Source organism: Sminthopsis crassicaudata, chromosome 1, assembly GCF_048593235.1.
Source record: "Sminthopsis crassicaudata isolate SCR6 chromosome 1, ASM4859323v1, whole genome shotgun sequence".
NCBI classification, from domain to species: domain Eukaryota; kingdom Metazoa; phylum Chordata; class Mammalia; order Dasyuromorphia; family Dasyuridae; genus Sminthopsis; species Sminthopsis crassicaudata.
Window position 1 is genome coordinate 17,723,268 of NC_133617.1, and position 24,457 is coordinate 17,747,724.

The 24,457-nt window shown below is 40.0% G+C and overlaps 1 protein-coding gene across 1 annotated transcript in view; it reads right to left on the reverse strand.

Moving 5' to 3' along the window:
* MYO18B (myosin XVIIIB) overlaps window positions 1-24,457 on the reverse strand; it is a 358,263-nt gene that overhangs the window by 151,270 nt on the left and 182,536 nt on the right. Inside the window, exons 29-33 of the mRNA XM_074295232.1 lie at window positions 23,216-23,370; window positions 14,181-14,304; window positions 12,768-12,968; window positions 11,461-11,571; window positions 3,300-3,404 (exon numbers count right to left, since the gene is read on the reverse strand). Coding sequence (XP_074151333.1) covers window positions 3,300-3,404; window positions 11,461-11,571; window positions 12,768-12,968; window positions 14,181-14,304; window positions 23,216-23,370 — 696 coding nt within the window. The remainder of the gene's footprint in view (window positions 1-3,299; window positions 3,405-11,460; window positions 11,572-12,767; window positions 12,969-14,180; window positions 14,305-23,215; window positions 23,371-24,457) is intronic.

The window sequence follows — 24,457 nt, forward strand, 5'->3', positions numbered from 1 at the left end:
GTATCTAGTAACTTGTTTAGAATTTAGTAGGTGCTTAATAAATGATTATTGATGAAATTCGGTTCTGCACATATATATTTACCTAGGATATACTATAAAATATTTAATATGTATGGGAATGCCTGCCATCTAGGGCAGGGGGTGGAGGGAAGGAGGGGAAAAATTTGGAACAGAAGGGAGTACAATGGATAATGTTGTAAAAAAATTACCCATGAAGATGTACTGTCAAAGAAAATGTTATAATTATAAAAATAAATTTTAAAAAATTTAAAATAAATAAATAAATAAATAAATAAATGATTATTGATGTATTTGTTTTAAAAAAATGAATTTTCCATACACCTAGAGTATACTCTTTTAAGAACAGGCTATTTCTTCCATTTTAGACATTTATAATACTTTATATTATACTATACATTAATATGAATAATACTATATAATATGTCTAACACTATACATTATAATACCATAATACAAAAATATTATGGTTAATAATCATTTAACAAACATTTATTATTGTTGTCATCATTCAGTCATTTCAGTCACGTCCAACTTTTCATTTGGTGCTTTCTTGAAAGAGATACTTGAGGGGTTGCCATTTAATTCTCTAGTTTACTTAGCAGATGAAGAAACTGAAGGTTAAGTGACTTGTCCAGGGTCACACAGCTAATACATATCTGAGGTGGGATTTGAACTCAGGGTTTCTTGCTCCCAGGCAAAGCACTTATTGCACCACCTTCTATTTACCAAGTAAGTTTGATGCTGGAGATTCAAAGATGAAAGTGAAAGTCTTGCCTTGAATTTGGGGAAAATAATCTATACTATCTAACTACATAAAATATAAGCCAATTAAAAGATAATTTGTAAGGGGTAGTCATTAGCATCTTCGGTGAGCAGGAATGGCTTTGTGGAGAAGCCCCTTGAACTGAATTTAGAAGGAAGCTAGGAATTCGAAGAGATATAGGTGCTCCTATATCTGCTCCAACCTACTGCTCCAATCTACTGGCCCTACAAACTGATTCTAGGATCCTCTGAAGGCTGATCTGGGAGCTAATTTCTCCATGAAAGCCATTTTCTTCCATCTGCAGTTCAAAGATGCTCCTATGTTGGTACCAGCTCACCCAAAGGCATGGAGAAAGGAGATAGAATGTCATGTTTGAAGAATAGCAACCAGACAATAGGAATAGAAGAGAACAAGAAAAAAAGCAAGAATCATCACCTCATTTTTATAACTTTTGAAGATTTCAAAAGCACTCTACTTGTATTTATCCTTATTTTATAGATCAGGAAACTGAGGCAAAATGATTTTTTTCAGGGTCATACAGCTAGGAAATGCCTAAAGCAGCAGTGACCCACTTAGTTCTCTCTCTGGGACCAAACAAAAAACTTTAACCCCTCTTCCATGGAACACCCCCTTCACATGCTTAAAAGCAATTGTCAACTTCCCCCATGAGTTTCTTTTCTCCAGACTGATCATCCCAGACCTTCCCAAAGCATGCTTCCAGAACTGAACAACTGGATGGTGTCTGAGCAGAACAGGGAACAAGGAGAGTGTTGCTCTTTATACTCCAAAGGTAGGCCTTTCTTACTTCAAACTAAGGTCCCACCAACTTTCTTGGTTGCCAAATTTTATGACTGATAAAGCACTCTAGGAAAAGGAAAAGGAGGGAGCTGCAGATGGAAGAAAATGGCTTTCATGGAGAAATTAGCTCCCAGATCAGCCTTCAGAGGATCTTAGAATCAGACTGTAGGGCCAGTAGGAATCTTAAAGCCTTTAAGCTCAAAGTCTCATTTTACAGATGAAAGAAACTGAGATCCAAATAGATGAAGTAGTTGTTTACACAGGGAATAAGCAAGAGTAAAGATTCACACCTGGGTCTCTGGCTCCAAGATTGACCGTAGCCAATGGTTGACCATTATTTTACTGACTCAGTAAGTTCATCCCTCAGAGGACTGAATACAGAAAGACAGTTGAGTCTGTTGTTTGGTTGTGGATATGAACATAAGTGAATGACAATCAAAATGACATGTTTATTGGAAAGTAAATAAGAATAAAAGAAATCACAGTAAATGGAGTGTCAGGTGAGTCACTGATAGCTCAGAGAATCAGTGTACAAGATAGCTCTTGAATGGAACCTTGGTAGGGATTTCAAGAAGCTAAAGGAGATAGGAACAGCATTTCACAGGTGGAGGACAGCCTGGACAAAACATAGAGCTAGAGATGGAATGGCCTGTCCAAGCAATCTCAGTTAGCTGATCTTCATCTCTATTTAGTTATGAGAGAAATTATTAGTAACCAATGATTTGGGGAGATTCAGAATTCCCCTTTTTTTCTTTTATCATCATCTCGAGACCTCAATCTCTGAAGTTTAAGCTAACTTTGTGAGTTCAAGTAGGGCAAGTCACTATATTCCACTCAGATCTGGGTGGGAAGAAATTTTTTGAATAGATTGCCCATGGTGGAGCTAACTTAAGAAGTAAATGACATAATCAGAGTTGAGATCTATACCTTCATTATAATATTCATTTTCTCATTAATTTTTAGCCAATCAGAATTGATTGCCACCCGAGGGAACAGCTTCTTCCAAAAGGGTATATAAGTCAGAGCCCAGGGCCATGATTGTCTCTTTGGTCTAAGAAAGAAATGGCCAAATGACCATCCTTTAATTAAAGTGCTGACATTATTGATCAAATGAATGAATTACCCCAAAATTATGTCTCTCGAATTTTTTTAAATGCCATAGTTATCTGTAAAATAAGCTTAATAATCCCTCAACAGGCTATCCTAAGGCTCAAAAGAGGCAGGGTAATTAAACTGTTTTGCCAACACTAAAGCAGTTAGTTGACTTTAATGAGAGGATTGAGCTAATCACAAAAATTGGTTGTTGTTGATGATGTCATCATTATTATAATTAGGGGCCTCATAGAATGATGGATAAAATGTCTGGTGCTTGATCTTCATTCTGACAATCACACTGTGACCCTGGAGGACAAGTCACTTTACTTTAACTCCAATAACTCTCTAGGCCTTATCAAGTCAGCCAGACGGGCCACAATCTGTGTTGGTGAAAGGAGTCCCTCAAGAAGAGTTCCCCATTGCTGACAAAATCATAGATATAGATATAGAGATGTTATTGTGATTTCTATCTAAAAGAGGAGGGCACTCAGTCATCCTAGCTCAAGGCCAGTAGCCCTTCTAGAACCAGTCTTCAAGCCTAACCATGAATATCGTGTCTTCATTTGCTCTCCCCAACAGGGAGGGAGCTCCTCAGAGCAAAGGATGGTCCCCCTTGATCTACCTGTTCACAGAGTGTCCCAATGAGGGTTTCCAAATCCTGCTTTTCATGGAGAACCATCTTCTTCTCCTCATTTTCCTGTTCCAGCTGCATCTCTAGCTGCCGTAGCTGTTAACATAAGGAAAGAACATAGGACAGTCAAACAGAAAGATCTGAATACAAATCTTGGTTCCTAACACAGTTCTGAGCACAAAGTAAGTGTTAATAAGTGATTATAGAAGGAATTGATGAATAGATATAAGGATGGGTAAATGAGACATTTAACCCAGATGATCTCTAAATTGGGAGGAAGGAAAGAAGGGAGGGAGGGAGAGAGGAAGGAATGAAGGAAGAAAAGAAAAGAGAAATGGAGGGAGAGAGGGAGGGAGGGATGGAGAGAGGGAAGAAGGAAGGGAGGGAGGAAGGGAAGAAGGGAGAAAGGGAGGAAGGGAGGAAGGGAAGAAGAGAGGAAGAGAGGAAGGGAAGAAGGGAGGAAGGGAGGAAGGGAAGAAGAAAAGAAGGAAGGAAGGAAGGAAGGAAGGAAGGAAGGAAGGAAGGAAGGAAAAAACATGGAGGAAGAGAGAAAGAAGGAAGGAAAGGAAAGAGAGGGGGAGGGATGGTACTATATGGTGAGATTCTCCTCTCCTTCCTTGCTTCATCATACATCCAACCCCAAGAAAGGTTTTTTGTTTGTTTGTTTGTTTTTGGGTTTTTTGCCAGGGTATGAAATCACCAGGTGCATCTCAGGTCTCAAGCTAAAACTACATTATTGTCCTTCTTGAGGAGGTGACTTGAGGCCAGTCTGAACTGAGTGGTCAGTGAATATGTGAGGAGACAGGCCCCAAAAGCAGAGACAGAAGCCTAAAGAAATTCCATCACAATGATGAATGAGGTTGCCTGCTAAAAGTCCATCCATTATTATTTCTCCAGGAATGACAGAATGACAGGGTTACAGAGGCTTGGTCTGGGAGTGGATTGAAACATAATTCTGACTGTTTTTTGCCAGGGTCAGGACCCTGACAGTAATGGTGCCATCATCTGACAAGTGCCTAACCAAGCCTGGGATGGGCTCAGCACCCCCACTGCTGTACCAGAGAATGGTAGCTTCTCCTCCTCATCAGCAGCCCTTTCTATAACCTGACTGATGAATCCTTCCCACAAATTAACAAATTTAGCAAAGCCTCAGGCCAGAGAGACCCATGGACATCACTGGCAGGCTCTTTTCCTCCTTCCATGGAAAGAAGGCTTCTACTCAGACAAGTGTCTCCTTAAAAATATTCATGGTATACTGGGAATAAAGAAGCAAGATGACCAAGAAAGGAGGCTACTAGAAGAGGCTGGGTCATGTTGGGAGGGCCTGGGCTGCAGTGGCAGAAGGAGGGATAAAAAGCAAAATGACAAATGGGAAATAAAGGAAGAATCAACTTCATATGGTGACTAGATGTGGGAACAATAGAGAAGGGGAAATAAAGGAAGACTACAAGATTTGAACCAGGATGACAGGGAGCACAATTGTGCCAGTGACAAAGATAGGATAGCAAGCTTGGTGGGAGAAATAATGACTTTGAAATTTAACTCATGATGTTCTTGAAGTTATCAAATTAGATCATAGGTGTTCAAGATGGAAATAGCTTAGAGATTATCTTTAGTTTAATTCCCTTCCTTTTATAGAATAGGAAACTGAATCCCATAGAAGGGAAAGAATTTGTCCCAAGGTTTTACAAATAGTAAGAGATAGACATGAGTTTGAATTTTTTGACTACAAATCAAAATTCACTGCACCCTAAAGTCCTGAGAAAATTAAGAGATGAGAGGACTGAACTTCCCAGGAGAAATTACTGCTTCTTTCTCCTTTGCGCTGACCCAAATCCTACACTATCCTTCAATGCTATTGCTTCAGTGCTCACTTCTTACATAAAGTTTTATTGGCATTAGGATGATAAAAATATAGTCTTCAAGCTAGAAGACTGGATTGCAGGTCCAATTAGTAGTTTTCCTCTTCAAAACTTGTCTGTCCTTTCTCTGAGTCTCTACTTACAGCCAACAAAAGCAATGTGGCCTAGGACAAGTAACCCTAGATTTAGATCCAAGAAACTTGAATCTGAATCCTTCTTGGAAGCCTCTTTTTGGTTGTTTTTGGGTTGTTTTTTGTTTTTTTTTGAGGAAGTTAGGATAAAGTGACTTGCCTGCGCTCACATAACTAATAAATATCTGAGGTTGGATTTGAACTCAGGTCTTCTGACTCCAGTACTGGTAATCTATTCATTGTACCATCTAGCTGCCCCTACAAAAAAGTACTTAATTTCTTAACAACTCAGTTTCCTCACTTCTAAAATGAGGATAATATAGAGGTGTTACTCATCTTGAAGTTGTTTTAGGAAAAATGATTTGTAAACGTGAATGTGTAAAACGTATGTATATGTGTAGTTAAATATCTAGATTCATGTAGACACAAATATATCCATGTAGTGTCCTTCACTGAACATAGACATAGAGGAGTGCTCACTACTGAACACAATAGTGCAGTTGTGGAGATGGTTCAAGTAAAGCATCTCTTAAAGCAAGATTGTATTCACTTTGTTGACTACCATATTATACTGGTGGTCCAGGTTGAGTTCATACTTGGGAGGCAGAGTCAAAATGGCAGAATAAAAGAAAGTTGGATGTAGCCCCTATTATCCTTTTTCTACAATAATCTAGAAAAGGCATCAAACTAGATTCTGATTGGAATTAAGAAAACAGCAATGATTCATTTATTTTTGTCCCAGGAAGACAGAGAGGTCTATGGACATTGGAGACAGGATCCAGCCATGAGCACACATGAAACTTCCCATTACTCAGGGATCAAAAAGAGGGCCAAGATGGGAGCACTGAGGCAAAAGGCATCAGGGCAAAAAAAAAAAATACCAGGGCATCTCTGAACTAGCACTTGGTGCAGAAATGGGAGCTTTTTAGTAGTTGCTTTTACTCATTACTCAACTCCAGACCTAAGAAAAACAATTAGTTACAAGCATGAGCTCTGTGTCCTGGGCAAGAAACAAATTAGTTGTGTGGCTCTGTCCCCATGAGCAGAGCTGGAGCTCAAAAAGGGCTAATCTGGTAATAGGGGAACTCAAGACATAGTAACAAAAGAGGAGAATGAGTTAAAAACATCTACCTCAATGTCTCAAGGAAAAGTACAGCTCCAACAGAAAGAAGTCCAATGAGAATTCCCAAAAGAGTTAAAGCAAGATTTAAAAAAAAACTTTAAAATGGTTTTAAAACCCAAAAGCAAGAAGCACAGGAAAAAAATACATAAAAAGAAAGTTAACTGCTTGAAACAATATACAAAATCTTATCCAAGAAAATAATTCCATAAAAATAATAATTGTTCACTTCTTGGAAGTCTAGGATTTTATAGACGTTACTAAATAATAAAACAAAGTCAAAAGTCTGAAAAATAGAAGAAAATGATAAATATCTCATAGGAAAAACAATTGAAAAATACACCTGGAAAATAGAGGGCATGTCATTTAAGAATCTGAAAGACATGAACAACGAAAACAGAATTCTAAATCTCATAAAAGAAAACTGCCAATGATTTAGGCATAAAGAATGAGATCATAAATAGATTAGAGGAACATAGGATAGTCTACCTCTCAGACTTGTGGAGGAGGAAAGAATTTGTGACCAAAGGAGAACTAGAGATCATTATTGATCACAAAATAGAAAATTTTGATTACATCAAATTAAAAAGCTTTTGTACAAACAAAACTAATGCAAACAAGATTAGAAGGGAAGTAACAAATTGGGAAAATATTTTTACAGTTAAAGGTTCTGATAAAGGCCTCATTTCCAAAATATATAGAGAACTGACTCTAATTTATAAGAAATCAAACCATTCTCCAATTGATAAATGGTCAAAGGATATGAACAGACAATTTTCAGATGATGAAATTGAAAGTTATTTCCACTCATATGAAAGAGTGTTCCAAATCACTACTGATCAGAAAAATGCAAATTAAGACAACTCTAAGATACCACTACACTCCTGTCAGATTGGCTAAGATGACAGGAACAAATAATGATGAATGTTGGAGGGGATGTGGGAAAACTGGGACACTAATACATTGTTGGTGGAGTTGTGAAAGAGCCCAACCATTCTGGAGAGAAATCTGGAATTATGCCCAAAAAGTTATCGAACTGTGCATCCTCTTTGATACAGCAGTACTACTACTGGGCTTATATCCCAAAGAAATGCTAAAGAAGGGAAAGGGACCTGTGTGTCCCAAAATGTTTGTGGCAGCCCTTTTTGTAATGGCTAGAAACTGGAAGATGAATGGATGTCCATCAATTGGAAAATGTTTGGGTAAATTATGGTATATGAATGTTATGGAATATTATTTCTCTGTAAAAAATGAACAGCAAAGACATGAATACAGAAAAGTGTGGAGAGACTTACATGAACTGATGCTGAATGAAATGAGCAGAACCAGGAGATCACTATACACTCAACAATGATACTGTATGAAGATATATTCTGATTATAGTGGATATCTTCAACATAAAGAAGATCTAATTCACTTCCAGTTGATCAATGATGGACAAAAATAGCTACACCCAGAGAAGGAACACTGGGAATTGAGGGTAAAATGTTTGCACTACTGTCTTTCTACCCAGTTTACTTATACCTTCAGAATCCAATTCTTACCGTGCAACAAGAAATTTGATTTTACATACATATATTGTATCTAGGCTATACTGTAACACATTTAATATGTATGGGATTGCCTGTCATCTAGGGGAGAGAGTAGAGAGAGGGAGGGGAAATTTTGGAAAAATGAATACAAGGGATAATGTTGTAAAAAAAATTACTCATGCATATATACTGTCAAAAATTATAATTATAACATTAATAAAAAAGAAAAGAAAACTGCCAACATCTCATAGAACCAGAGAACAAAGTAAAAGTTGAAATAATCCATTAGTCACTTTCTGAAATAATTTCCCCAAAATGAAAATTCTCAGGAATATTATAGCCACAATACAGGGTTCCAGATCAAGAATATTTATTGCAAGCAACCATAAAAAGTACTGAGGACGAGGCAAAGTCAGGATCACACAAGATTTAGCAGCAATCACTCTGAAGAAGTGAAGAGCTTAGCACATTATATTCTAGAAGGTAAAGGATTTAGGTTTGCAGTCAAAAATAACCTATCTAGAAAAAACAGTGTACTTCTATGGGAATGGAGGATGGGAATAGCTCTTTAAGTAGAGCATTCCTACTCTACTTCAGCATTCCTGATGAAAAGGCTAGAGTACAGTACAAAATCTGAAATGAAAACATAGCAATCAAGAGAAGTATTGAAAAATAAACACGAATGAGCAAAAATAAGGGATAAAACAAAATTAACTATGTTCATTCTTATATCAGACAATGGTATATATGGTCTCTCAAAACTCTAGCAATAATATGGATCAGGATGAGAATCCAATTAGAAAGAGGGCCTTAGAATGATTTTATTATGTTTTCATGATCTCAAAAAAAAAGAATTGGAAGAATGGGGAAAAGAAACCCATTGGGAGAATAACTAAGGTAAAAGAAGAATGGAGGGAAATATCCCAGAAACGGAGTGTGTAATCAGGAGTTTATAAAACACATACTAGTTTGAAAGAGTAGCAAGCAACACTTGAACTTTATTTTCATCTTAACTGGTTAAAAAAAAAGGATGACCTACCATTGATAACAATTATGTACAGAAATACACCTAACTCAAAGGGAAAACAGAAAGGAAAAGAGCTAAGGGGAAGGCAGGAATAACATGGTGAGTAATAATATATTGTTTATGATAAACACATTTAAACTGAAAGATACACATCAAGTTCAAATTAAGGTTGGAAGCTATTAGGTTTCATATGAAGTTAAAAAAAAGTTAAGGGCAATAGTCATGATCTTGGACGATGCAAAAGCAAAAATAGGCCTAATTGAAAGAGATAGTCAAGGAAATAGCGTTTTGGTAAGAGGGTATCATAAACAATGAATTAATAGTAATACTATGCCTCAAATGGTATAGTATTTAGGTTCCTAAAAGAAAAGTTAAATGAGTTACAGGACAAAAGAGACACTAAAACAATTATAATAAGAGGCCCCAATTTATGCCTCTCAGACCTAGATAAATCTAATAAAAATAAATTTTAAAAGTTTGCATTTAGTCAATACCCCCATATGGATTTCTGTGTAGTCACATATCACGCATCTTCTATTTGTGAACTTTACTTTCTGGAGTAACAATAAGACTTTATATTTAACTTAATCTTATTAAATTCCAAAATACTTTAGAAGCTTGAGTTTGTTAGCTATGTTTCCTTGTTCTGTGGCAACTACTACATATTTTATCAGGATCTTCTATGCCTGTATCCAAATCATTAATAATAAATAAATGCTAAATAATAGGGGATCAAACACAGACGCTTGGTGTACACCACTGGAGATTACTTTCTAATGATATCAAATTCTTTCTTTGAATCCAACTATTTAACTATTTGTGAATCTTTCTAATTATACAATGAAGCCCACATCTTTCCATCATTTCTATAAGCATATCATGAAAAACTTAAATCTACCATAGTCCTAGGCCCATAATAAGGACTCAGGAATAATATTAATTAAAATTGAATTATTGTAAAAATTCTCATGTCATAGGAACAGACAAGTCTCTATTATGAGCATCAGTTCCCTTCCACAATGAATCATTTTCATAAGATGCCTCCTGTGGTCAAGAGCCTGGATTCAGTGCTAAGAGTAAAAGGACAGAAATGATGAATACCTGTCCTGTATACTGCCTGTCTTCAAGGAGCTTACATCCTGCTAAAAATGCAGAAGAGATGATATATACACAGGTGAGCATGTCTGGTGCTAAGGAGTGAGGGAAATTTGGTAAGCTCTAGGAAAACTAAGAAGGGAAACAAGTTTTAATTGGAAGGAAGGGTCAATGAAGGAAGATCACAATGGCTCTATAGAGCATTCAGACTTCAAACAATTCTCTAAGATGCAAGGAAAAATGACAGAGTGGCCTATAAGGATGCTGGACTCAGAATCAAGAAAGACCTGAGTTCAAGGCCCTTGGTTTCTTTATCTACAAAATGGACCCATGAGAGCTCTAGTAACTACCCCATCCACATCTGAGCTGAGCCTCAAGGGAAGAAGACTTTGAAAGGCAGCAACGAGCAGGTTCTGTATTCCAGATATGAGGAATGACCTTGTAAATACATGGGGAGAGTTGTGTGAAGATAAACACGGGAGTACATGTCAAATCTGAGGAGTAGATGGTGAGCCCCTTTGGCCAGAATATACTGCACCCAAAGAAGAGTCATGTTTCAACAAGGATGAAGATTGTATAGGACCCTAAAGGCTAAACTAAGGATACTCATGTTTTTTCATAGAAGTCAGAGAAACGATGAAGTTCTTTACAATGAAATAATCAAATCTATGCTTCATAAAGGGTATTTAGAGGGCAGAGATCTTTATTTTTGTCTTTCTTTGTATTACTAATGTTTAGCACAGACCTGGCGCATAAAAGTGCATATTAAGCATTTATTAAATGCTTAATAAATTCTTATTAATTTAAGCTGATTCATATCTATAATCCTATAGTCCTGACTGGATAAGAGAGCCAACAGAGAGGAAGAAGAGTCAAAAATGACTCTGATGTTTTAACCATGGATTACTATCTATAAAATACCATTTAGCTGCCCTATCCATAGTGCACAGAGTGCCAGCCTGAGAAATTTACTAATGGCATGACCATGGGCAAATCACTTCACCTTATTTGCCTTAGTTTCCCCATCTATAAAATGAGCTGGAAAAGGAAATTATAAACCACTTCAATATCTCTGTCAAGAAAATCCCAAATGACATGAGAGAAAGTTGGACCCAACTAAACAACGATATCTATTTCTCAATGATTTGAAGTCAAGGAAATTTGGTGGAGCGATTCAGGGCAGTGTAAAAGTTCCTGGAGACATTGGTCGTCCATTCCCATATGCTCCAAGAGGACACAATGGCACCCCTGCCCTGTAATGGGCTCTTGCCAGTTTTTAGAATGCAGCTTTGCAGGTATCCGGATAGAACTAGGTCTGGCCAACGAGGCTCTGACATTATGAGGAACTCCCCACCCCGTAGCTGCCCAGGCACCAAATGACATACCCGCTTTTGGCAGGACTGTCGCACATCCTCCAGCTCTTCTTCCTTGTCTTCCTGATCTTTCAGATGCATCTGTTTCATCCGTTCAATCTCCATCTCAAACCGAATGCGTAGCTGTGGAGGCAACAGCCACATCAGAGGAAGGATATGTGAAATCACAGAATAATAAAGATGAACATGGTTTATTTGGTAAGGCATCTGTAGAGATGCTTAGTAAACAAGGAAGGTAAACTAACATTTGAGTCCCTGGGACAGCATGAGTAAATTACCATTCTGGTACTCTAGCCTCTAGTGGATGGGTGCATGCTACACTGTGCAATGAGACATTAAAGATTTAGTGGAGCTTCCAAAAATGTTTCTCTGACTCTAAGTACAAAGACTTAGCTCCAATGAAACTTTTTGTATTTCTATAGAGCATTCAGACTTCAAACAATTCTCTGAGAGGCAAGGAAAAATGGCAGAGCGTCCTACTAAGGATGCTGGATTCAGAATCAACAAAGAACTGAATTCAAGGCCCTCAGTTTCTTTATCTACAAAATGGGCCCATGAGAGCTCTAGTAGCTACCTCCTCCACAGACTTACTGGAAGTAATATCAGACGATGTTTAGTCCACTTTCCCATCCATTTTATAGATGAGAAAATCGAGGTCCAGAAAGGCCAAGTAATTTTCACAAAGTCACCCCAGCTAGCAGTGAGTACCAGGATTACTGCAAGACTTCAGTGAGTCTTGTCAAGTCTGGAGATAAGTGGAGCAAAAGCCTTTTGCAGACTTGAAAACATATATGACAATAACTAGGGCTTCTCCATCTCTCTTGGAACATACAGAGGGACAAATACCAAGACCCCAAGCAGTGGGTGGTAAAGTAAATGGCTCTTTTCATCTGATCAGTTGCTTTCAGAACCTCTAGGGAGGCAATCTGGGGTATTGGAAAGAAAGCAGCCTGGGAATGACCAAGTCCTAGGTGCAATCCTTGCCTCTTACAGAAAATGAGCAGATCACTGGGCCCCTGTGCTCCAGGCAACATGCTAAGGAAGAAGCTAAGTTGGAAAAAAAATTGGTGCTGATCTGCATCTGCAAAGGAAATTTCTCCTAGGGAGTTTTCCATATTAATGAAACCCAAGTTTGATCTTAAATATTGGACAGCTAGGTGGCAGAGCAGAAAGACTGCTGCCAGGCCTGGATTCAAACGATTTTACAAGTCACTTCGCCCTGTTTGCCTCATCTGTAAAATGAGCTGGAGAAAGAAATGGCAAACCCCTGCAGCTCGGAGGAGAGGGAAAGGTAGGAAGGGGTGGAAGATCCTCTGTACCTGTTCCAGTTTCTTAATTGTAGTCTCTTGTTCGTTCTGTATCTTGTGCTGCTCAAAGGCACTGGACTTCAGGTCCCAGAGCTCTCTCTGTAAATCAGCCATGTCTTCTACTCCAACAGGTAGTGTGCAGGGCCTTAAGTCAAGGTTACCCTTGAGCATCTCCAGCTTCTGTTTCAGACCCAGAGTTTCCTGCTCCTTTTCCTGGGGAAAGAAAACATTTCAGACACTGGACTGAGGAGACCCTAGAAGACATAGATATCCAACAGCTAATCCTATTTTACAAAATATGTCTATTCGCTCTTCTGCTGGATCCTCTAAATAGCTTGGAAGGTCAAGTAGATATTATCAGCTCCAATGAATACAAAAGAAAACTGAAACCCAAAGAAGACTGACTGGAACAATACACATCATCACTAGAAGCTTTCTAGTAGCCACTGGGAGAAGGGAGCCTCAAGGATGAAGGGCTGTTCTGAGGTGGGGCCTATGACCTCCATAGGTAGCTTTTCCCACAAATATTGAGTGACTACTTGTGTAGGATACTGTAGAAAGGATTATTTTCCAGAACAGGCTACTAAGATGCTCTCTGAGGGGACTTTCCAACATTCAGCACCTGGGACAGAGTTCAGAAGGTGGCAAGTGACTTACAAATGTTGTCGGGCCAGGAGAGGCCCAAATTAAGCATCCTGGTTAGAGAATCAGTTATAGCAAGAATCTAAACATAAGAAAAGAGAGGAGGGGAATGATTGGAGGGAGAATATGAAGGAGAGATCAATGCCATACTTGGACAATTCTGCAATTCCATACCCTGGAATCACAGAACTGGGATCACAGAATTGTAGTTTTCAGAGAAACCATCTTTTCAGACAAGCCAACCATTGCTTTCCAAAAGATAGAACTTTGCAAAGAGGAGCAGACCTCAGAAAACAGTTGAGGAATAGCACCCATTCATTCTCCCTTTCCCCTTTCCAAAATGTCTTTCTGTACCTCAGTACAAACCAAATGAAATAACAGCATCATGTTCAATGCCAGTGAGCACAAATCTGTTGAAAGCTGAATTCACCTTTCCTACATCATTTTACAGGTTTATTCTTTCAAATTTTCCCAGCTATCAATGTTTTTCTTTCCATTCCCCTTTCTACCTGCTTTCACAGATTCAATTATTATCCCCTTACACCTAGAAAATTCATAGGAGAAGATCAGTGATGGAGCCAGAAGGAAATCATTGAGTCCAACCCCTTTGGTTTTACAGATGAGGAGACTGAGGCCAGAGGTATGAAATGACTTGTCCGGGTCTGGATTTGAACCCAGGTCCTTTGTCTCCAACTCCCATGTGCTTTCCCCTGCCCCATAGATTTTTGGCTATGCCTTCAAGTCAGTACTCTGCAGGAACTGTGGCCTTTCCTCTCCACTTACCTCTAACTTGCTCTGAAGTTTGCCGAGCTCCCACCGAATGCCAGAGTTTTCCTGGGACAATTTTTCCCGGAGGCCTCTTTCAAACAATGATTCACCAATAGCCTGGGTTAATTGCATATCAAACCTGCCAGGAAAGAATGGATGTTACTGCTTCATTCCCACAAAAGTAGGAGGAAAGGGAGGAGGAGAGAAGTGGAGAGGAAGGATAGATGGAGAACAACTATGGCAGGGAATGAGCAGATGGATAACATGAGCAGGAGACACTAGATAGATAAGGTAGATAGATAGATAGATAGATAGATAGATAGATAGATAGATAGATAGATAGATAGATAGAGACAGACAGATAGGAAGGAAAGAAGGAAGGAAGAGAGAAAGAAAGAAAGAGAGAAAGAAAGAGAGAAAGAGAGAAAGAAAGAGAGAAAGAAAGAAAGAAAGAGAGAGAGAAAGAAGAGAAAGAAAGAAAGAAAGAAAGAAAGAAAGAAAGAAAGAAAGAAAGAAAGAAAGAAAGAAAAAGAAAGAAAGAAAGAAGAAGAAAGAAAGAGAGAAAGAAAGAAAGAAAGAAAGAAAGAAAGAAAGAAAGAGAAGAAAGAAAGAAAGAAAGAAAGAAAGAAAGAGAGAAAGAAAGAAAGAGAGAAAGGAAGAAAGAAAGGAAGAAAGAAAGAAAGAAAGAAAGAAAGAAAGAAAGAAAGAAGAAAGAAAGAAAGAAAGAAAGAAAGAAAGAAAGAAAAGAAAAGAAAGAAAGAAAGAAAGAAAGAAAGAAAGAAGAAAGAAAGAAAGAAAGAAAGAAAGAAAGAAAGAAAGAAAGAAAGAAAGAAAGAAAGAAAGAAAGAAAGAAAGAAAGAAAGAAAAAGAAAGAAAGGAAGGAAGGAAGGAAGGAAGGAAGGAAGGAAGGGGAAGGAAGGAAGGAAGGAAGGAAGAAAGAAATGAAGAAACATAAATAGATGTGTGTATAAATATAGATATATATGGAGAGAGAAGGATAGAGAGAGGAGTTCATGGATGGAGAGGTAGATAAATGTGTGTGTGTGTATATATATATATATATATATATATATATATATATATATATATATATATATATATATATATATATATGCATGTATAAATACATAACTATAATATATACATATAATAATCTATAGCTTCATGTGTCTGTATGTATAAATACTCAGTATAACATATATATAATATAATAAGCAATATAATATAATACATAGCTCTATAGATTTATAAAAATATACAACTATAATTTCAAAAGAGGCATTTCTAAAGACCAGAAAGAATTCTAGAGCCTAGAGCTTGAGGTCATGTAGCCTAGTTTTTCCATTTTAACAGGTCCAAAAAGGCTCAGTTATTTTTTCCAATTTATTTTTTTGCTAGTTTCTTGTTTTGTTTTGGGAAGGCAGTCAGGGTTAAGTGACTTGCCTGGGGTCATATGGTATTTTCTCCGATTTATACAGGTAGTTTGTAGCTGACTTGTGATCTCAATCTCTCAGACTCTTGTTCCAATGTTCTCTTTCCATGTTGCCTCCTTAAAGGTCACCTAACACCCACAATCCTCCTCCTCATTCTCCAGCGGCCTCGTAAAACCTCAGCTAGGTGGCTCTTGTCCCATGGAAGGCCCTGGGTGGTAGATTCAAGGTCTTGTTCCACAGAGGTACATCAAGCCTCATTCCTCCAGAAAGTAGAGTACCCCCCAAGCTCTGTGGGTTTCCTTTCAGTCTGGAAGGGATTCACTTTTCACTAAACCAGTCATTACTAAACTGTCCTGGATGAAGCCCATCAAACTTGCAAGTCAAACTTGCCATGGCTGCATCAGAGAGTCCCAGGGAGCTGGCACTGGAAGGAGAGGAGGATTTGATTCCCATGTATATGTTTGTATATTCCACATTCCTGGAGATCTGGCATTTTATCATGAGATACCCTATGTATTTGTTTCTCAAATACTACCTATACAAATGCTAGCTATTGTTTTATTGCAATTATTGTCATTATTATTATTACAGACTTTATGCTAAAAAGGGATCTCTAGTCATCTAGTCCAATCTACCCATTTTATTGATGAGGAAACTAAGGCTCGGTTTTGAACCCAGTCTTCCATCACTAGACCCAATCTGAATTCCACTTTTATTGAAATCATGAGGCAGCCGTAGTTCAATAAAAGAACAAAAGATATGGGGTGGGCTTGAGAGTGGAAAAGATCTATTTTAAATCCTTTCTAGGTCTAAATCTAAGATTTTAGAAAAAAGTTCCCTCCTTAGTCTCTGGTGATACCATGTCCCTCCTCCCAGTTTTCCATGGAAAATGGGAATGGCAGATTAACTAGAAATGGGTATTTCTAATACCATTTAAATATCTCAGATCTGCATGGAAGGAAGCTCATAGGTGACAATAAATGCTCAATAAATGCTCATTGACCAATGGGCAGCTTGCACCTGTCCCAGAATCCCTCCTCTTAATCACAGTCACAGTTAGTGACTATCTGGCCTCTGCTTGATGGCCATTCTCCACCCAGGAAGAGGAAGGACTCCCCCAGAGGCAGCCTTTTCCAGTTCCAGTAGATCTACATCTCAGGGCCAAGAAGAACAAGGCTAATTTCCACCGGTCAACCTTTCAAATCCTGGAGCATTAATACTATGTCTCCCCTAAGTCTTCTTTTCTCCAGGCTAACCATCCTCCATCCTTCTGACCAGTCCTCATTCGGTGTGGTCTCCAGGCCTCTCACTATCCTGGCCAGCTTCCTCTAACTGAACTTCAGCTTGCCAATGTCCTAGTCAGGGACTCTCCATGCTACCTCTGGAAGCATGTGAACGGCCACCCCAGGCTCTGCCCTCTGGGACTCATTGATCAACTATGAAAGGCTAGACCAAGCAATTGGAAACACAAATTTATTTACTTCCCTGGAACTCCCCGTCCAAATTAGGAACAAGGTCAGTCAACTGGGCAAGGAGAAGTCCCACTGAAGTCATGTCCCAGGAAACTGGTTCCTCCAAGACTCAGGCCAACAGGTTCTGTCAATTCTCAGGTCTGCCTTTATGACCCACTTTGTCACTATAGCAACTGGAGATAGATGCCTGGGGTCCATTCGGAGCGTTAGAACCCAGGGGGAGAGGGAGCTGGACTATAACGTCCTAGGGGTCTCATTTCATACCCCACACATGGATGGTGATCCAAGCTAGGGATGGGTCATCTACATGGTTTTTCTTGAGAGACTCCTCTCTCCAATGTCTTGTTATTTGATCTTTGATCCTTAGCAAGCCAATCTTGTGGGGTACAGCCCTACACCCCCACCCCACCAAAGGTGAAATGCTCTATGGACAGCCAATTGCAGATTTTGGAGAAGCAGATTTTGGTTCAGATAAAGAGGAGAGGAACTATTTGGCCCTCAGAGAGGTCCTGTAACTCTGAGATGTCACAATTTGGGAATTGGGGAAAGGTCAGGCAATTTTGGTCTGGAGCAGAGGGCACCGTTTGACAAGGCAGAAGGGATGCCATACAAAGGGCAAAGGATTCTGGGAAAGGGAGTTGGGTATCTGCTAAATCTCTCTTGAATCTGTCGGCACATTTTGCCGTGTTTTTTTTTTTTTTTTTCCTTTTTGAGGCTGGGGTTAAGTGACTTGCCCAGGGTCACACAGCTAGGACGTGTTAAGTGTCTGAGACCAGATTTGAACTCGGGTCCTCCTGAATTCAAGGCTGGTGCTCTATCCACTGCACCACCTAGCTGCCCCACATTTTGCCGTGTTTTGACGTATTATCTCCCCTGCAAGAAGGCAGGCTCCTTGAGGGCAAAGGAATTATACTGAACTTTGAATCCTCTATTGGGTAGCACGAAGCCTGGCCCATGGTAGGTTCCCAAATGCTTCTCAGGTGACAGATTGGTGGAGGCAAAGATTTCCCAGAGGGTCTCATTCTCTTGAAGAAAAAAAGAGAGCAGGGGAAGGGCAAACTCCTGAATGGAAAGAGGGAGGTGGGAGCTAAATGGTGTTCAGGTTCAATGTCAGTACACCTCAGTGGAGTTACAAATTCTATTTGCTGCCTCTTGGTAAACAGTCACTTACAGTAAACACAAGTCTGACAGCACAAAGGGATGCCTTGGCAATCTCTTCCTCCTGTGAGTCAATAAGCAGCCCCCTCCCTTCCCTCCCACTTGTAGTCCTTGCTACAGAATTGATCACTTAAGAACCCAGAGGTGGAAAGACCCTGCCCGTCCAAACAATGCCAGACACCCTGCCGCTGACTCTGACGAGGCAATCCTCAAGGAGGAGAAGCCGCCTCTACCTCGAGAGTCATTACCGGAAAAGGAGGAGGGCACCCTGCCCCACTGGGCTGCTCCTCAGATCCAGCTGCCGTTTACACATCTGGATTCCCAATAGTCACAGACACTTTGGAGGGCACTAACTCCAGTCATTGCTTTCTTCCATCTGGGAGGAAATCTTAGAGGTAGGAAGGACCACTCCCTCACTCCATCCAGGGGTTTGCCTTTCCCCTACTCTGTTTTTCTTTTCAAGGGGATGAGGACCCTCCGGGAAGTCTTCACATCAATTGATCAATCAAGAAGGATTTTGAGAGCCTTTTATGAGCCAGCTAGCCAAAAAGGATTCAAAGATTTAATAAAATGTCTTTGCCTTCAAGGAGCTTACCCCTCTAGGAAAGGAAACGGCATATCAAAACATGGCAACTAGTCAAACCCTTAACTTTACAAGTGGAGAAACTGAGGCACAAAAAGTAAAACTGACAAGAACAAGAGCCTAGATACAGACCTGGAAAGGACCCCAGAGGCCTTGACCCCTTAACTTTACACATAGGGAAACTGAGGCTCAGAAAGTTGAACTGACAAGTAAAACAGGGTCATAGATATAGACCTGGGAGGAACCCCAGAGGCCATCTAGTTTAACCACATGAGTAAACTAAGGCTCAGAAAGTTGAACTGACAAAGACAGGGCCATAGATAAAGACCTGGTCATAGCTATAGATGACCCAAAGGCCATCTAACCAACGCGTTAGCTTTACAAGTGGGTAAACTGAGGTCCAGAAAGTTGGACTGACTTAAGGAAGGACAGAAACATAGGGTCATAGATACAGACCTGGAAAGGACCCCAGAGGCCTTGACCCCTTAACTTTACACATAGGGAAACTGAGGCTCAGAAAGTTGAACTGACAAGTAAAGACAGGGTCATAGAGACCTGGTCATAGATATAGATGACCCAGAGGCCATCTAGATCAACCCCTTAGCTTTACAAATGGGTAAACTGAGGTCCAGAAAGTTGGACTGACTTAAGGAAGGACAGAAACATAAGATCATAGATATAGACCTGGAAAAAAATCCCAGAGGCCATCTAATTTAACCCCTGAGCTTTACATATGGAGAAACTGAGACTCAGAAAGTTGAATTGACAAGTAAAGACAGGATCATAGATAGAGAACTGGGAGGGACACTAGAGGTCATCTAGTCCAACTTTTTAGCTTTGGGGAAATTGAGGCTCAGAAAATTGGACTGACTTAAGTAAAGACAGAAGCACGGAAGGAACCCCAGCCAGTCTAGCCTTTAACATTACACGTGGGGAAACTGAGTCTCAGAAAGTTGGACTGACAAGGACAAGGTCATATAGGCTGGAAAGGACCCCATCTAGTCCCCAGGATGAAGAAATGCGGAACCAGGAGAATCAACCACTGGCCACGGTCATACATAAGTGACAGAATGAGATTTGAATCCAGAACCTCTGACTCGCAGCTTCATATGCCCCACTACCTCTCCACTGGTTACAAAAATTATTTCCTGCATCTGGATGCTGGCTCTAGGTATCTCTGCTCCAGGCCTCTTGAGAGCTGTTCCATAAGCAGCCCCCAGAGTGCTGCGCTCAGTCTCAGAGCCCTCAGGTTAATCCTGGTTCTGCTATTTACTGTGTAAATAACTAACTGGAACAGGCAGCTTCCTCTCTCTGGGCTCTTCATCCTAGACTAAAATGAGGGTGCTGGCTGCATTGACCTCCAAAGGCTTCGCAGGCCTTATCCGGTGACCCCTTTGTGCCTCAGTTTCCTCATCTGAAAGATGAGTCAGAAAAGGAAATAATAAACCATTCCAAGATCTTTGCCAAGAAAACTCCAAACGGGGCCACAAAAAGTCAGACGAGATTGAAATGACTGAACAACAATAACAATCCTCGCTGTTGGAACAGCCTAGCACATAATGAGTTTTTGATAATTGCTCATTCATAGATGGATCGAACATAAGTTTTTTGAGAACCACGAGTTCGGGTTTCACTTCAGTCTCAGCATCCCCAGGACCAGCCCTCAGTAGACATTATCTCTCAAATATCTCCTGCAGGCGCCTACATTTGGACCTATTTTCTCCTTAACAGAAGGTCAGCTCTTGGAGGGAGGGACTGTTTCACTTTTGTCCTCAGAACCCGACGTGGCACACAGAAGGTGCTTAATATTGACTGATTGACAGATATTGTTTCCTCCCAGTAGGACTTCAGCTCAGGGATGCCCAAGACTCTTGAAAATAGGACCATGCCCTAGACCACGGGCCAGATGCGGTAACTGAGGATGTTTATGTGGCCCGCCGGGTTATGGCAAATGGGCTGAGGGGCAGAGACAGAGCGTGAGCTTTTGTTTTTACCATAGTCCGGCCCTCTCACAGTCTGAGGGACAGGGAGCTGGCCCCCTGTTTAAAAAGTGTGAGGACCACTGCCCTAGACCAACGGCCTTTCTTCCAATGTGGCCCCCAAGTGCCATCATCCAGGGGAGCATCTGCCCCAGCAGACCTCATGGCCTCCGCCTTATGGGCAGCCACAGAAACCAGCAACCCAGCCAAGAAAGGTCCTCCCACCGGCGTCCCTGGCACTGCCAAATGGTCTCATTAGTGACAATGACACTAGCAGAAGCGTATTGCCATCTGCTGCTCTGCTGTACCCTAAGGACCAGAGGTCCCTCCATATGACTTACAGCTGAAACTTCCTCCGTGAGTGAACCCCGAGAGCAGGGGCCATCTGTGCCTTCTGTCTGTCCCAGCTCTGAGCTAGAATTTAACACACGTCCCTTCATGCACACACGCATGCCCCGCTCTTAAGTCTTGTCGTCTTCAGACTGAACCTCCCCATTTCTGTCACCTGGCCTCAATAGGAGCGAACCCAGAGGCTCATCATCCTCTGGAAGCTCTTGACAACTAGCTCATGGCGGCCCCCCCAGAACCGTACTGCCCAGTGCTGAGCTCAGTCTTCCAGCTGCGGTCTGACCACATCAAAGCTCAGTGGGGCGATCCCCCAGCCCCGGACACGCTCTCCCTCATGGTACCATCGAAAATGACATTCATCTCCTTGGCCACCATATCATCATGTCATTATCTCACTATTGTCTGTCTGTCTGTATATGTGTGTGCTGTATGTATGTGTGCATGTTTGTGTATATGTGTAGTATTATATGCATGGATATGTATACTGTGTGCATTGTACACATATATTTGTACATGTACGTTTGTACTATATGTGTTGCACATATACACATTTGTGTGCCTACATGTGTGTTATTATTGTATTATGTGTATGTATACATGTGTGCATAATGCATGTGGTGTACACATATTTGTATATATAAATATGTATGTTTGTATGTGCATCATGTGTATTGTGGGTGTATAAATATGTGTGTATGTGTATATATAGATTGTGCATATAAACATATGTGTTTATATAGATATAAGAGTATATATGTAGGTGTGTTTACAAATCTATATTTATGTATTAGCATATACATAATATGTGCATATATGTAGGTTTATATAAATATGTGTATAATATAAAATATACATGCATATTTATATAATGTATGTGTCTATGAATATTTACATATTTATATAATATTTATATGTGTATGTGTCTATGTATGTTTAACTTGCATATGCTTCAGTATATGTATATACAAATATATGCATGTATTTTATATGTATGTGTATGCGTATGTGTGTTATAAACATACAATGTATATGGTGTGCATGTATACACACATGTGTATATTATGTTGCATTGTATACATATATGTATGTTTATGTGTGCGAATATATATATGAAAACATATCTGTTATTTACAAACGAATATATGTATATAAAACACATGTTTGCATATGTAATGTATGCATATGTGTGCCTGTGTGCACATGTGTGTTTGTACGTGTATATGTATGTGAACACATGAGTATGTGTAGATAAAACATATATGCACATATAATGTATGTATGTGTATATTATGATTACATGTAAATATATATGTGTGTGTTTGTGTATATGCATACACATACATGTGTGTTTATATATGCATGTGTGTATATTAATATGTTTGCATATATAATGTATGTATACGTGTGTATATATATGCTTGTATATAAATGTATATGTATGTATTTTAGCTATAATGTGTGTGTCTGTATATGTTTGTGTTACATGCATTACACATGTAAACATTTGTGTGTATGTGTATATCATCTACATATGTATTATGTGTGTACCTAATATATGCATTGTACATATATATTTGTGTGTGAAATATGTACATAAATACATATATGTTTATATATGTAGGCATATAAAATATGTTTGCACATATAATGTATATGTGTGTTTGTGTGTATGTTTATGCTCGCATATAGACATATGTGTGTATTACATGTATGTGTGTAAATACATATGTATATAAAATAAATGTTTGCTCATATATGTGTTTGTGTGTATATGTATGCTTGCATATAAATATAGGTATGTGTTTTACATCTAAGATGTATATTATGTATGTGAATACATATATGTGCTTATAAAATATGTGTGTTTGAACATATATTATTTGTATACATGTGTGTATGTGTGTATCTGTGTGCTTGTGTGTATATATAAAGTGCACCTGTGTGTGGCAGGTGCCCATTACCGCCCTTTTCCAAAGGAAGACCCAGGGCCTCGGAGGGAGGACAGGTCAGAGTGGGATTTGAATCCAGATCCTCTAGGTCTTATTTCTGCACTACTGTGGTTAAAGCCCCAGCTCACTTTTTCTGCTTCTTCTCCAGCTCATGATTCCGGCTCTGCTGGTTCTCCAGCAGTACCCGGGTGTCCTCGAGGTCACAGGTGAGATTGCGGCACTTCTTCTTCAGCTGATGAGAGCTCCTCTTGACCTCCTCACAGGTGCTCCGAGCTTGCCCAAGCTGCAAGAAGAAGAAGAAGATGGCATTTTCAGCAGCCCCTGGGCTCATCCTCCTCTCAAGTCACCATCATTTCACTTTGGCTCAGAGAATCTCAAAGAAAGTTAGGAATAACAGCATTTGGGAGAGTTTGGGGCCCTTCCCCTTCCTGGCCTCGGTTGCCTCATCTGTAAAACGAGTTGGACGAGTTGGCGTCCAGCACCTTTGCTGGAAGAGCTCTCAGATGTGACTTGAAGGACTGAACACCCACAGAAAGGGGAGCCTGAACTTTTTCCTCATGACAATAGGGAGCCACGAGAGCTTCCTGAGCCGGGGAGCGGAGCTTGGAACAAGTTTGAGAAGAACCTTAAAACAAACTCGGCAAAGGCCGCCTCTCCCTTCAGGCAGGCAACGATCCCCAAAAGTTTGGGGACAGAGGGGACTCAGCAAAGCCACTGTGAAGAAGTCGGCTCATTACGGAACTGTATTAAATAAGCAAAAATGTTGAGTTAATGAAGCCTGTAATTCTAAATTCAGCGTTTGAAGCAAATGCTCGGCCTTCCTGTATTCCGCCGCTCAGGAAAGTTGCTATTTTATTACTTTTTAATGTAGCATGAAGATCCCCCCCCCCTCTCCTTAGGGAAACTGCCCTAACTTGATAATCAGCTATTAAGTGCTGGACTACCCCCAGCAGCAGTTCCTCTCTCTTTATCTACTATGCAAGTTTCTTGGAAAGGACTATTTAACATCTGCCTAGGAGGCAAATTATGGCTCCACACCCTCATCTCGGAGGCAGGAGACTGCTAAACTCTGGCCTCGGCCCAGCAGGGTCATTAAGAGTTTTACCCTACTGAGCCGGGGTGCTCCAACAGGCCCGGAGCTGAGAGGAAGGGCTTCTTGACTAAGGGAGTCCCCTCCTCTCACATTCTTGAACCTTCCTTGACCAGACCAGTCTACCGCTCCCTTCCATTTCTGACTGTTCATAGAATCAAACAAGAAAGGGGAGTCCAGACCTTTCTTTTTGTAGTTGGAGAAAATTGGGGTCTGGTTCCTTAGTCGAGCTCATGTAGAGAACCAAGAGAATGGAACAGAGATTTATTCTCCTATCTCT